General features: G+C 36.8%; 1 protein-coding gene across 2 annotated transcripts in view; it reads right to left on the minus strand.

Annotated features, from left to right (window-relative positions):
• Window positions 1-15,383, minus strand: part of SGTB (small glutamine rich tetratricopeptide repeat containing beta) — a 39,586-nt gene that overhangs the window by 18,183 nt on the left and 6,020 nt on the right. For both annotated transcript variants that reach the window (XM_011225072.3, XM_019799718.2), the window contains exons 3-5: window positions 11,980-12,083; window positions 7,841-7,910; window positions 2,561-2,660 (exon numbers count right to left, since the gene is read on the minus strand). In XM_011225072.3, coding sequence (XP_011223374.1) covers window positions 2,561-2,660; window positions 7,841-7,910; window positions 11,980-12,083 — 274 coding nt within the window. The remainder of the gene's footprint in view (window positions 1-2,560; window positions 2,661-7,840; window positions 7,911-11,979; window positions 12,084-15,383) is intronic.

The following is a 15,383-nucleotide window of genomic DNA, read 5'->3' on the forward strand; positions in this document are numbered from 1 at the left end:
ACAGAAAACCAACTATACCTCCAGTGACAGCACTGGTACACAGCAGGTGCTTGGCAAGAAACTGTCAAATGAAAATATGATTGAATGACAAAATAAAGAGAATGTGTGAAACAGAGATACTTTAATAAGCCCCAAAAGCAAAATATGAATTTAATTAATACTCCAAAATGTTAATGTATAATTGTATTATCTAGAAGTAGGTTAAATGAGAGCTGTACAAGACTGATGTGGTCAGACCAATTCCAGAAATGCTGTGTAAATTCCCGGGAACTACACATGCAGGTAAACTGGAACAAATTTAGAGCAAAAATCCAGAACATAAAACTGTATTATCTGAGGTAAAACTGAAGAAGCTGTGAACATATAATGTGGATAAAAGAAGTCAAGTGAGCAGGGTAACAAACTTCAAAATGTAAGATACTATTATGAAAAAGGAGGATCACAATTATTCTGTAATTGCCCTTAAGAATAAAAATAGAAACTGCCAACTGAGATTATCTGCAAGGGGTTCAGGCAAACAAATTCAGTGTCAACACAAGGAAGACTTTTCTAACAGAGAGGACCACAAAAGAAAAGGCGAGGGAGAAAGGGCTACCTCACAAGGGTATGAATCCCCTAAATGGAATAAGGATAACTCAATGAGAGATTATACCAAAGTAACTTAAAGATCTCACCCAAATCTAAGAACTTACTATATAATAAAAGGTAATTTTTATACATTTCTGTCATAAAAAGTTCCAGGTTGGTTAATACAGATACCATTCACCAAAACACACTTGCGATGATAAAATTTAAATGTGAAAGAAGAATAAGAAAAGTTATTTGTCAAGTATGCAAACAGGGAGAGCTTTAAGATTAAAAACATCAGAATAAAATTGAAAAGAAAGGAAAAACAAACTTGGCTACATCAGTACTTAAAACTTTTAAGTACGAAAAACATTAAAAGGCAAACAGTAAGCTGTGCAATTAGGACAAATGGATTATACCTTTAATATACAGCTATGCCGTACAAGTTAGTAGCCACAAGCTACATGTGGCTATTGCAATTCAAGTTAATTTAAATTGATCTTCAATTGATTAAACACTAAAAATTTGCTTTCTCAATTGCACTAGCCACATTTCAAGTGCTCAACAGCCACTCTGGCTAGTGGCTACCGTATTGAACAAGGCAGATACAGAACATTTCCATCACTGCAGAAGTACTATTGGAACTTTAATATTTAAAACAGATTAATTTAGTTCAGGGAATTCATTACATAGTTAAGAGAAGAGCTGAGATGCTAATAGGCATTGTTGTGCAGCAATCCAGAGATGAGGAATAACAGGAAGCCATTACCATCCCTAAGAGGACAAAGTGCAGAGTCCAAAACCAAACATCACCTGGCAAAAGCTGGGACCATAGCAGGTGTCTTGAGTGGGGGCTGGAGACAAGGATGAGAAGCGGCCCCTGCTGGATAAACACCCTATTGTAAAAAAAAAAAAAAAGGGGGGGGGAAGAAATACCCCAACTTCTCTCCTCCTCTGTCCTCCAATCTCCTGCCAGCACCTCCTGTGTGATAACCCAGACAAAACCCAGGTGATAAAGGAGCCTGGAAAATGTAACCTATACGGGTCAGACCCTCCGTTTAAAAGGGCAGAAAAGGGAAAAAAGAACTATGAGGTCAAACAGACTAAAGCTTGCCACAGGGACAAAGAGAGAATTTTTAAAAACCCACAAATGCCCAACATCTGAAAAATGTCCAACCTTACCAGTAATTAAATATAAATTAGAACAACTACTATTAAAATAAAATAATACTAAATTAGCAATAATAAATGATAATTCAGGTACTTAGTGCTAAAAAGGATATGGCAAAAACAGATACACTCATACACTCCTAGGGAAGGAAACAATTTCCAAAATTTTTCTAAGAAGTTTGAATAATTTTGCAACTAGCATCAACAAAATTTTAACTGTTTACACTGTTAAACCAAGTGAAAGCAACTCCAAGGACAAATTCAAAGTCCAGAAAATCTAAATTTCAGAAAATAACTTGAGAAACAAAGCTTTTCACTGCAGTTTCATCATATTGAAAAGAAATGAACACCCTCAAAGTTGGCCAGTAGGTCAGCAGGTATATAAATTAAGGTACATTAAAAAAATAATAATAAAATAAATTAAGGTACATGTATCCATTTACTAAAAAATAACGAGTGCTTTTTGCCACCCACCATGATAGGTACTGGAAATATAAAAAAATGAGGAGGTAATATGAGACTAATTTGTATCCATTTAAATAATGTTTAGAAAGAGTTTCAACAAAGGATATGTTTATGACATGCCAACTGAATTGCAATGACTCTGAAGTGATTAAACTCACGTTAAACAAAATATGACAAAAGGCTAGTGAGTGACAGTGATGAGCTCTGAGTAATAATTTAATGAGGTTTTATTTTTTCCTTCTTTATACTTTTCTGAACTTTCAAAATTTTCAAAATGAATTTTACAGTTCTCCTTCAGAACTATTAATGCAAATTACAGTTTAAGAACTGCAAACCTGCCACAATAGTGCTAGCTTACCTGTTGCAATAATAAACCGCATTATTTGGATCCAGTTCTATTGCCTGTGTGTAACAATCCACAGCAGCAGAATAATTTTCTTCTTTCATGTGGTTATTGCCTGAAATAACCAATATGTACAGTAAGTACAATACACACAAAAAAAATATAAAGTCCAAAGGGTAAATCTGAATCACAGAAACTACAATAAGATGAAGGTCAGCAAGATGATTTTTCTTTTTTTTATTTTTTAAGTAAACTCTACCCACAAAGTGGGACTTGAAAACTCACAATCCCAAGATCAAGAGTTGCATGTTCTACCAACTGAGCCAACCAGGAGCCCCATCAACATGATTTTTCAGTGGCACTAGAGAAAATTGTTATATTGTACTATACAGTTGATACTCCTTAGCCATCAGTGTGTTTGAATGATTTTAATGATGCAAAGTCTTAAAAAATTGTTTGCATACCTTATAAAATCCAGGCTTCATTAAGTGAGTAAATGCAACAATTATGGGTATCTCGCGGCAAAATCTAATCTCTTCTCACCTTCCTTATCTTCATCTCTCTCCTTTCTTTTCAGAGCTGCCCACCCCATTCCAGATGCAACACCCTTCTCAATCATCATCTCAATCTGGACTCCCTCTTCCAGTCCTTCCCTGTCAAAACATACACCTGCTGAATAGCCAGTCCCGCAGAACTCTGCTGCTGTGGGCAAACTGGTAAAATAATCATGTTAATATGTTATTGGCAGATAATATTTTTACGTGCTACCCCTTCCAGAGATAGGTTTTTAAAAGGGGATAGGTGGACATTAATTTCTAGAAAGACAGAATTTCAGATACCAGGGCTAGCCCACGGGGTACTAATTTTCAAGAAGGGCATCTACAGATAAATCTGGCAATAATTTAGCTAAGGTAACTACTAGCCAGTAAAATATGGGATTTCCTGTGGCTATCTTCTGTATTCCATGAAATGGAAAAAAGTGTCCTGCTCACTGATTAATAAACACTGTTCAAAATCTAAATTTTAAAACACTGTTTAAGAGGAAGGATTTACACACAAAGCCTATATTATTCCTTCCAAATTTCTCTAAACCAGGAGCTCTCCTGTTAGGTTGGTCTTTTAATAGATCATTAGCTACTTAATGGGAGGAAGAAGGTATAACTTCAAAAGGAACAGAAACAGGAAAATTAAAGGAAATGCAGGGAGACAAAAGCATCTAAAATCATGCAAAAGTGGGGCATCTGAGAGGCTCAGTCTGTTAAGTATGACTCTTGATTTTGGCTCAGGTCATGCTCTCAGGCTGTGAGATTGAGACTGAGATGGAGCCCCTGCATTAGGCTCCACGCCTAAAATTCTTTCTCTGCCCCTCCCCACCTTTCTCCCCATAATAAATAAATAAATAAATAAATAAATAAATAAATAAAATCATGCAAAAAGTTACTACAAATTAAGAATCAGAAATGAATATAAAGAGCAACCACTTGAGGCACTTGGGTGGCTCAGTCGGCTAGACATCCGACTCTTGACCTCCACTCAGGTCATGATCTCAGAGTGCAGGATCGAGCCCCACATGGGGCTCTGCACTCAGTATGGGGACTGCTTAGGATTCTCTCTCTCCCTCTCCTTCTGCCCCCATCCACACTTGTACAGGCGCACATGCACTCCCTCTCCCCTCTCAAAAAAAAAAAAAAAAAGAAAAACAGTGACCACTAATAGCTATGTGGTTTCTTTTTGGGGTGATAAAAATGTTCTATAATTGTGGTAATGGCTGCACAACTCCATGAATATACTACAAAATCAATGAATTTGTACACTTCAAAGGAGTAAATTGCATGGTATGCAAATTATAGCTCAATAAAGCTGTTTCTTTTTTTTTTTTTTTTTAGATTTATTTATTTTAGATAGAGAAAGAGCGAGTGGGAGGAGGGACAAGGACAGAGGGAGAGAGAATCTCAAGCAGACTTCCCCCCTGAGCGTGTAGCCCAAGGCAGGGTTTGATCCCAAGACCCCAAAAATCATCACCTGAGCTGAAACAAAGAGTCAGATGCTCAACCAACTACACCACCAAGGCCCTCAATAAAACTGTTTTTTAAAAAAAATTTTTTTAAATTAATTTAGATACCCACCCCCAAAAAGTAACAACTATAAAACCTCTAAGGAAGCTAAGAGGATTACAGAGTTCTTAGGACAGAGCACAATAATATTAACTCTATGAGCCTAGGTACTTAAATAGGTTTGTTTCTTCTGTGCAAAAGGAATTTTCTGGGTTATGTGGATTTTCTTTTTGCTCTTGGGCCTTTTCATCTTGGGTTCTTAGGGAGTCCTCTGGCTCCATGATAGACCCCAAAAGTTAAAACCAGAAATAGACACGACCACTTAACTCATGCTCTAACTAGTATCCATTGTGCTTATTTCTTACCACACTTTCTTGAGGCAACAACGAAGGTGTTGTGCAATGACCAGAACATTCCAACTGCCAGGCCAGAAAAGCACTGATAGGAAGGGAATGCCTAGAAGACCACACACCACAGGTCCCCTTCTCTGCCCATGATCACGTGCTGACAACATACCGATCCCCAGCCGTGATCATGCACTCCCTGCCTGCTGCCTGCTCTCTGGCACGTACTTCCTTAAACCTCTCCCTGGAAAACTCTAGGTGTCCGCTTTGCGGGCAGATGGCTGGGTTGTTAAGGCTTGAGTTGCCACCTCCCCCAGTTGCCAGTACCTGAAATAAATTTCTCCTTTCTCTTTTTGAAACCCTCCTCTCTTGAGTTATTGGATCCTCCTGCAAGAGTTTACCCGAATTTGTTGGCGACAGTGTTGGCAAACCCAGCCAGGAGCTGTGCTTCCGACTGTCTAGCCCCCTTGAATTTCCCAGGGACAGAGCAGCTGGCCCCAGCAGCACCAGGGCTCACCTTTTTCCTTCCTGAGTTAGCAGTTGTGACAGATCATTTGCTAAGAGGGAGGCATTATCCTCATTATTTTTAATATTAAAATCTATTGTATGTCTTTTCCTGTAAACCACCACATCAAATGTCTACATACTATATATATATATACATTTATATATATTAATAAGCCTGAAGTCACAAAAATATCTAACCTACAAACATTCAGGGCACAGATGAAGAAAGTCATAAAGATAAATATAACTGAACATTGTATAGCACTTTATGCTTACGTGGTATTCTCCTATAAAACTGTCTCCTTTAACCATCAAGACAACCTGTAAGATACACCTGTACTTCTGTATAGAAATGAAACCATCTTGGTTTTGTCTGATCTTACTGCAGCTCTTCAGAAACAAAACACACAAAAATATTTGCCAGCAACCTTTCAGGAAGGTACTAGCTGGCTAGAAGCCTTGATTAACACAGATAAGTGTAACACACGGCCTGAAATAACCTTATGCTTGACAATCTCCTATGGCCTTGTGGGGCTCTGCACTGGGTGTGGAGATTCTCTCTCTCCCTTTCCCTCTACCCTCCCCCCCCCATGCACGTACTCTCTCTAAAACAAAATAAAATAAGATAAATAACAATTGCTTTAACTTTGTGTATAACATGTCTTAGATGTGACATGTCTTAGGAAAAACAAAGAATAAAAGCTTCTGGTTAAAGGTGAAAGCAAGAGGAGTTCAGCTCCCCATGCTGGGACAGTGAACAACTCTGCGTATCCTCCTAATCCTCATCTTACCAACAGTCACTATATCAGAGCAAACGTGTGGGGGAATGCAATCTCCTATAGAAGGAGTGAACATGAGGGACAAAAATAAAATTTCAATTTGCCATTCATTCAATATTATCCACAGTGATTTCACACACTACAGAACTGAGCAAGAAAAAAAAAATCAGGTTAAATTCTTTCAATTAGAAACTAAATATATAGAAAATGCATTTCTATCTGGATAGCTTAAATTCAAATTCTTTGGGGAGCAGTCGTGACTCAAATGACAACGAGGATCTGGTTGTTGCTTAATTTTTTTTTTTAGATTTTATTTATTTATTTGAGAGAGAAGCACAAGAGGGGATGGGGGGGGCCTGCAGCAGGAGAGGGACAAGCAGACTCCCCACCAAGCAGGGAACCCAATGTGCGGCTTAATCTCAGGACCCCAGGATCATGACCTGAGCCAAAGGCTTCACTGACTGAGCCACCCAGGAGCCCATCCTTGTTACTTACTTTTGCATGTAATTTATGAAAGGCATCATTCTAAAATTTTAAGTCACTGTAGTAGTACCATTTCTTAGAGGAAATAAGAGATTGAAAATCAAAAGCAGTGTATTTGTTGGAAATACAGAACTTTATAATGTAATCCTATGACAATAATAGTAAAAATGCAGGCAAAGATATTAAGACAATGTTAGGATTTAGGATTACAAAATTATCTATCTAGGTAAGTAAATCATGATCTTACAGTACCATGAAACACAATGTGGCCATTAAAAACAGTGATAAAGGTATGTATTTATAAATTTAATAGAGAGGGTAGGCCCAAGGAATAGGAAAAGCATACTCTCTTCCATAGCTACCATTTCAGACACCAACTGGTTTGTTTGTTTCTTTAATAACTGAACTACATTCTTCAATGTAAAGAAAAGTCCAGAAAAATGGTTCTGAACCAATTTTATAAAGCTTCAGAATGTGGCGTATTCTTGGCTCTCATTCACTGCCAATATCAAAACTGTCCTCCAGCTTCTTAGTACAAATCTTGTATGCCTAACCTGACTTTCCTCTATAGCTTAACATAAGTGACATGATAGAAAAATTGAACACAGATCCTCAACAGTGACTTATTTATTAGAACCAAGAAGGCTTCAAGAGCCACTATTAGAAGATGTAGTAATGTAGTAATTAAATGTACTAGCTAATAAGTAAGTCAAGTGCCATGTACATGCATTAACAAATTTCAGAGAACTCAAAAACACTATGTACAAGAGTTAAAATAATACTGAAAGTTATTTTCATCTCTTTAAACATAAAAAAGAATTTGGGATCCTAGAGTACCTATAGCAAATTCAGTTATAAGTAACCACCCCTTAAGTTATTTGTTTTCCAAGTTTTATTCATGACAGATCTGCTTCTCTTGAAACAAGGCATAACTATATTGCCCACAAGCCATTCTATGTTTCCAGGCTTCTTCCCTATCGCATGTATTTCTGTTTCACAAATACCATGTGGTCTTATAACAATCCAGTCCTGGCAGTGTAAACCAGATTCTTATCAACTGACAGCGTCATTTTCTCCAGAGTTTCAGAAAACTTTACTAAATAAGTAATTTCTCTATGAAATCCTCACCTTCATCTTTTAATTGGTCAGCTTTGCCCACATCTTCAGGCACTGAGTTTGAGAGAGGCAGAATGTCATTCTGAAATTAAATAAAAATCAATGCATTTCCATTTAGCTACATAAAAAAGAGTCATCCCCCAGAACTATAAATAATAATGAATAACCTGTATTACAGTAACTCATCCATAATTACATGTGATGAAATTTAACTTGCAAATAAAAGGGTTAGAAAGAAATAGGGGAAAAGTCCTCTCATACATACTTTTATTAGAAAAATGAATATGTAGAATTTCTCGAGAAAATAATGGGCTACTGTGAATCATATTTTTTAACTTGCTCTTCTGAGATCAAAAAATTCTACTTCATGCACAACAAATATAAATAATCAGTATACTTAAAACACTATAACCATTAAATAAAGGTAAACTATAACATGGGTAATGGAAATAAGTTGACTAGTTCACATTTATGCTATAAGTTTATTGCGTATTTTATTGACAAACACATTTTTTGTGAATGGAAATGCTTCACTGTTTTAAATGAACAAGCTGCTGAAAATAAATTCATTATATTTAAAAATAAAAACAGGATATTTTGTTATCCAAATTATGTATTAGCTATAGCTGTGAAGCTTTGTTTTTCTAAAATTCCTAATAAATTCTATTAAGTTCTAGTAAAATACATAAATAAATAGATAACTAGTATACAAAGAATAGGAATAAAAATATGTTCAAGAGATTGTTTATATTAGTGAAAATCTTGAAACAATGTTTAGTGTCTAAAGAGATATCCTAGTAAGTCAAAATCACAGCTTACAAAAAGAAGCACTAATAATATGACCCTATTATTTAAATATGCTCACACACAGATATACACGCACACAGGTTAAAAAACAAAGACAGGAAAGCTCTAACACAAAACGTTAACTGTAATATTAGGAGTTAAAACTTTCAGTCTCCTCTTTATATCTTTCCATGTTGACCAAATTTTTTTAAACAATGGAAATATATTAATTTCATCATAAAATAAAAAAAAATTGTGAATCTCCTGTTTTCAGTAGCTACTATCATCCTCAAACATCCTTTGCATTCATAAGGTTCAAACCAAGGCACATGCAGAAATATCTTGAGTGGCACTGGGAACAATGCATTTTTTTTTCCATTTTGAAAGATCTTTTTTAAATTGTGCTGCTTTTACACTTGACTCTGAAGTTCAAGAGTAAATCTATAGTTCTCAAGAAAACATAATTTGTAGCTAATATACCTATGTTCTACATTTAGAATATATTCACCATGTTCTTTGTCTTGACTATAGTTTCAAGAAACTTGATAACGCTAATGTTGGAAATATACTTCTCTACACACAAATTTTCACAAGGATAAAACCATTCATCAAGTATATGAGTTCTTCTTATTTTTTGTAATCTTTCTCTACTAATCAGTTTTTCTAAACATAAAGTATTGGAATAAAATGGAATAAAAATGTACAGAATTGAAATGGGAATCCTTGTAACTAGAGGTCACTACTTAAAATTGACTACGGTCTCCTAGGATGTAAGTGTAGTTCAAGGACACATGACTGCCCTGCAGTATTTGCTGTCAGGATTTCTTCTATTTCACATCTTCTAACAAGGCTGGGCAGTTAATGCATGGGGGAAAAAGTGGCTTTTTTGAGTCACAAAAAAATGGCATATTGATAAATGGACTCTAATCCATTCTGTCTTCTAAATCCTTCTGAATTATTTTAATAAAATTGCCACAGTTTTATATCTTTGAAAACTAATTCTCATATTCATTGAATACATTTGAGCAGCCCATAATGTGGGCACACATATATAAAAGGAATGAATCCATTTAGTATATAAACTTAACTGGGGGAAAAAAACACAAGAGCAGTATCCTAAAACTAAAAAAAAACAACAACCAAGGACACTTGGTAAGACGAGTAATTTCTTTTTTTCTAAAGTTTTTATTTTCATTCCAGTTAGTTAACATACAGTATTATTTTAGCTTCAGGTGTACAATATAGTGATTCAATAATTCCATACATTACGTGGTATTCACCACAAGTGCCCTCCTTAATCCCCATCACCTATTTTACCCATCCCCCACCCCCCACCTCTCTGGTAACCCTCAGTTTATTCTCTATAGTGAAGAGTCTGTTTCTTGGTTTGTCTCTCTTTTTTTACCCTTTGCGTGTTTGTGTGCTTCTTAAATTCCACATATGAGTAAAATCATATGGTATCTGTCTTTCTCTGACCGACTTATTTCGCTTAGTATAATATCCTCTAGTTCCATCCACGTTGTTGTAAATGGCAAGATTTCATTCTTTTTTATGGCTGAATAGAGACAAATAATTTCATTAATTATAACAATTTTGATGCTGCTTCAGGCAAGTTTTAGACTCCCTCTGAGGTACTCTGCTAACAAACACATGTGTGCTGAAGTTGCTGCTGTTAAATAGGAATAACAAAGGACTGATAGCACAAACAACACTATGCAGATACACAATGGAACCAAGTTCCAAGAAATTGTATTTTTAAAATAGTAGGTAAAAAAATTTTACAATTAAATATAATCACAATTAAATATAAGAGAGAAAGAAAACAGCCCTATTTAAACAGAGTGCAAAAGTAATTGGAGCCTTCTGGGAGGTAAAAAAAAAAAAGTTCTGATCTCTTCAGTATGAGGTCAACAGTGACAGGAGCTAAGGAAGCAAATCCAAATGCTTTCTCAAGCACAGGCCTCTTGAGCATCTAGGAGTTAAATAAAGTCAGCTTCAACCATGGGCATATCCAGCCAACTGAGATGGGGTTCCCTAAGGAGGCCAGAAGCCCAGACAATCAAAGAACCACAGCAGCCAAAGCAAAGCAAAGGGGAATTTTCTGATGGGGCACAAAGACATGTCACTATCTCCTTACATCTTTGTCATATGATTAGAATTGATCTGCCTGATAACCACATTATTCTTTTCTCCAAGTATAGAAAGATAGAACAGTATACTGCCAAATTGCCGTCTTCATTGCAACTCTCAGAACCTCTCCCAACAAGTTCTAAAACAGTGTGGTAGTCCCAGCAATGTCCCTGCCAAGCTGAAGAATACATGCTTCAGCCTCTCGCCTGAGTTCCTCATTCTGTACTGAAGCTTGAATACAGAACTAGAATAACAGAAGGAGTTCATGAGGCACCAAAATGTAATGAAAAACCACATGGGAAGTCACTCTGGGGCCCTAAAGTCAGTAACCTTAAAATTTTTCAGACAGTTTAAGGGACGCCTGGGTGGCTCAGTCGGTTAAATGTCAGACTCTTGATTTCGCTCAGGTCATGATCTCAGAGTTGTGAGATTGAGCCCTCCATCGGGCTCCACACTAGGCATGGATGGAGCCTGCTTAAGATTCTCTCTCTCCCTCTCCTTTCATCCCTCGCTGCTCCCTGCTTATGCTGTCTCTCAAAAAAATCAATCAATAAATAAAACTGTCTTTAAAAAANCTGCTTAAGATTCTCTCTCTCCCTCTCCTTTCATCCCTCGCTGCTCCCTGCTTATGCTGTCTCTCAAAAAAAATCAATCAATAAATAAAACTGTCTTTAAAAAATTTTTTTTTCAGGCAATTTTATGGTCCATGTTCTCTGAAAAGGCCAGAAACCAGAGATCATTACAAACAATTCTCGAGAGTAGGGATACCAGAAAACTTGGCTTTCGGCATTACTTGTGCACAATGACCCTGAACCTTCCCCAGTTTTAAAGAGCCCTATCGATGGCCAAATTTGATGAAATCTGCTTCAAAATGATGATTCAATTCCTGATGAATCTATTTCTATGTAGTTGCTTCATAAACAGGAAAATTTTGTTTTTAACTTGTATTCCATGTCAGAAATCTAAAAATGCTCAGATACTATAAAGGACTTAAAAAGCAACTAAGACATATCATTAAATATAAAAGAAGGTGAGAGGATGCAAATAGCTACTAATATGAAAATCTAAAGCACGTTAAAAGTGGTATTTTAGGTCCCAGTCATCTCCACGTGGACCATCCACCTTACACCCAGAAAGAAGTTAGTTACATAAAGCCCCTCAAATGTTAACAACTCAACATAATTATCATGGTCATCCTTAAATCAGATACTAATGAAAAAACAGTGACAGCTTACCTTACAGAAGGAATTGGTGAACATTTCTGTCAAAGGCTGTGAAACTGCTAGATGGGTATCTTCTGGGCTGATTTTAAAAACTGTCTCCAAGCACTGAATTGCAACTTGAAATAAATTTGAATAGTGAAAAAAAAATTAGCAACCTAAAAAAAGAAACGACCTTTTTTTCTGGTAGAAATCTGCACTCTGTGCAATCTGTGGTAATTCAGTATTTATGATCACAGAACATAAGGAAAAACTAAATGGTTCAGCTACATAGAGATTTCTGTTTATAGACCAGCTGCTGAGGGAAGACAACTTGATCTCTTATTCCTTACTTAAGGAAAAATGTTACCTAGAATATAATTTCTCAATATATCCATTACATCATATTCTTATTGAAGCAAGTGATTAACAACTGACTCCTCTCTGCCAATATCTGATTAACCACCAATGTTCTAATGCCTTGAATAAAACAAACAAAAAAACTTCTTTTTTCAATGTGAGAAACAGAATTCTCAACCTGACCAAAAATAGTAACAGAAACAAATTCTGGCTCAGGGGGCACTAAATATTAATCCTGGCATATTTACTTATGTGAAAATAGGTGGATTTTTAAAAAATTCATTCATGCCTGCAAATTTACCCCAAGCACCTACTATGTGCAAGGTACTGTCCTAAGGTGGTAGAAATACAGCAGTTAACCTGAAGACAAAAATCGCTATCTGTGTGACGAAGCTTACATTTAAGAGAAGGAGGCAAACAAACACAAAAGTACACGGCATGTTAAACGGTGATAGGTGTGTCGTTTGCATTTGGTGTATGACAAGATAACTGATATGGCCAGGGTACGGATGGTGTGGAAAGACGTGATGGGAGATTGTGCTAGAAAGCAAGTCTGTTGTTAGATGACAAGGCACCTTACATAACGTTCTTAAAGAATGTGCACTTCACACTACGGGCAAATGAGTTACCCAGAAATGACAGGATATCTTTCTTTCCTGTAATTGCCCTGGTTTGGACCCCTTGTTTGTTTAGATCATTTAAGTAGGAACCCTCCCTGATCAGAGTGGTCATTTCCTTTACTCTGTCATGTAGCTGGTACCTGATTCTATTACTGAACTTATCATACTCTATTACATGCATTTAACTGTCTGTCTCCCACATTAGACTGTCTCTGAGGATAAGGACTGTATCTGACTCATCTCAGACTTAAACAGATCTGGCAAATAATAGGTGTTCAATAAATTTAATCTACGTCTTTGTTTATAATGGAAGTAATAGTTTAATTACAGAGGAAATAACAACAATAAAATCTGTAGAGAAAAGCACTTCTCCCCTCCAAAACATTAATGCACAGCCATGGGAAAGAGGGACAGTACACAACCAGGTCCTTAACCAAAACCCAGAGTATGTAACTTTACTGCTAAACACTGACAGGTGAAAAGTCCATGTGGTAACTGAGGGATTTTGATGCTCTATCCTGTTGCAATTGAGTCCAGCTCCTTTATCTCTGCTGCCACTAATCTTAAAACACACATCTGGTACATAGTAGACACAATTAAATATCATTAAAGGAGGTGGCTGTTTTGTTTTAAACACAATTAGTTGGTGTGTGTTTTTTCAAACCACTTTACTGAAGTATGATTGACACATAAAAAGCAGTTTATATTTAATGTCTGTAACTCCATGAGTTTGGGGATAAGTATATACCCGTGAAACCATCACCACCATCGAGGCCAGAGACATACTCATCACCTCCCAAAGTTTCCTCTCACCACCTTTATTATTATGTGTACGTGTGTAGTAAGAACACTTAACCTAAGATTTACCTTCTTACCAAACTTAAAGTACAGAGCACAGTTAGCGATAGGCACTGGGCAGACTAGTAAGTCCCTAGAACTTAATTATCTTGCATAACTGAAACTTTGTACCCTTTGACCATCACCTCCCTATTTTCTCCTTCCCCAGCCCTTGGCAACCATCACTCTACTCCCTGATTCGATGAGTTTGACTATTTTAGATTTCCTATATAAGTAAACAGAATTGCTTGACAGGTAAACCCAGTTGCCAAACTGTTCAGCCTTGATAATGATAGTGTGGGCGGAGAGATTGAGGCAAAGGCCCAACTGGAATGGGTTCAAAAAAGAACAGGAGAAAAATTAGAAAAGGCAAGTATAGACAGCTCTTTCAAAGAGTTTTCCAGCAAAAGGAACACAAAAAGAGTAAGCGGTGGGGAGGTTTGGGGGGGGAGTACGACAAGAACTCAGGACTACCTCATTACCATTTTTCATCCAGTGGGAAGGAAAAAAAAAAAAAACAAATAACCCAGGTGCAATAATTTATCTTTCTTTTACCTCAAGATTCTCATTTATGAAATAAGGATTATTACATTCAATCCTCCTTTCAGGAGGTCATATTCAGGAATAAGTCATACAAATATAAACAAATACTGTATATAATTATTGTTCCACTTTAACAACAAACAATAATTGTGCATTTGGTACTGGTGAGGAGCAGGACGAGTGAAGAGTTCTATTCAATACTACCATAGCCCATCCATGTAGCATTTTACTCAAAAGCCACCATACGCTAGGTACCTGCCATCACTGATTCTGATTCTCTTGATGAATCTACCAGATGGAGAGGAGGCAGACAGCTTCACCTAACAGACTGAGAAACTAAGATACAGGCCAACTGAGTGAGATGTCCAGGATCACCTGACTCAATTCATCAATTCAGTTCAACTAATACTACTGAGCACCTACCATGTGCCAGGCACTTTTCTACGTGCTTCAGAAATATCAGTGAATAAAAAAGAAAAGATCCCTGACCTCTTGGGGCTGACCTTTTGGGGCAGGAGTGGAGAGGTAAACTGTAAGCAATAAAAAGTAGAGCAGGGCAAAGGGATGCACGTATGGAGAGCAGAGCAGGGAAGCAGGCTGCAAACGCAAGAGCGCCCAGCATAGGCCTCATTCAGAAAAGAGATCTGACAAAGACTCAAAAAAGGTGGGGGTATTACCATTATTTGGAGGAATAACAACCTAAGCAGCAAAAAACAACTATAGCAGAAGCCATTAGGAAAGAAGATGTAGTGAATTCAGACTTAGGAAGCTAATTTGGCTCAAGCCAAATGAGAAAGAGGAAGAGACTGTGAACAACACATCACAGAAGTCCAAATTATGTAAATCCTTTAAACCATGACTAAGTAACATGAGGAGTCACTGCAAGATTTTGAGTGGAGAAATGACAGAATCTGACACACTCTGTCTTACTTTTTAAAAATTTTTTAAAGATTTTATTTTTCAGTAGTCTCCACACCCAACGTGGGGCTTGAACTTACAACCCCAAGATCAAGAGTCACATGCTCTACTGACAGAACCAGTCAGGTACCCCTGACATACTCTGTTTTAAAAGATCACTGG

This window comes from Ailuropoda melanoleuca, chromosome 3, assembly GCF_002007445.2.
Source record: "Ailuropoda melanoleuca isolate Jingjing chromosome 3, ASM200744v2, whole genome shotgun sequence".
Taxonomy (NCBI): domain Eukaryota; kingdom Metazoa; phylum Chordata; class Mammalia; order Carnivora; family Ursidae; genus Ailuropoda; species Ailuropoda melanoleuca.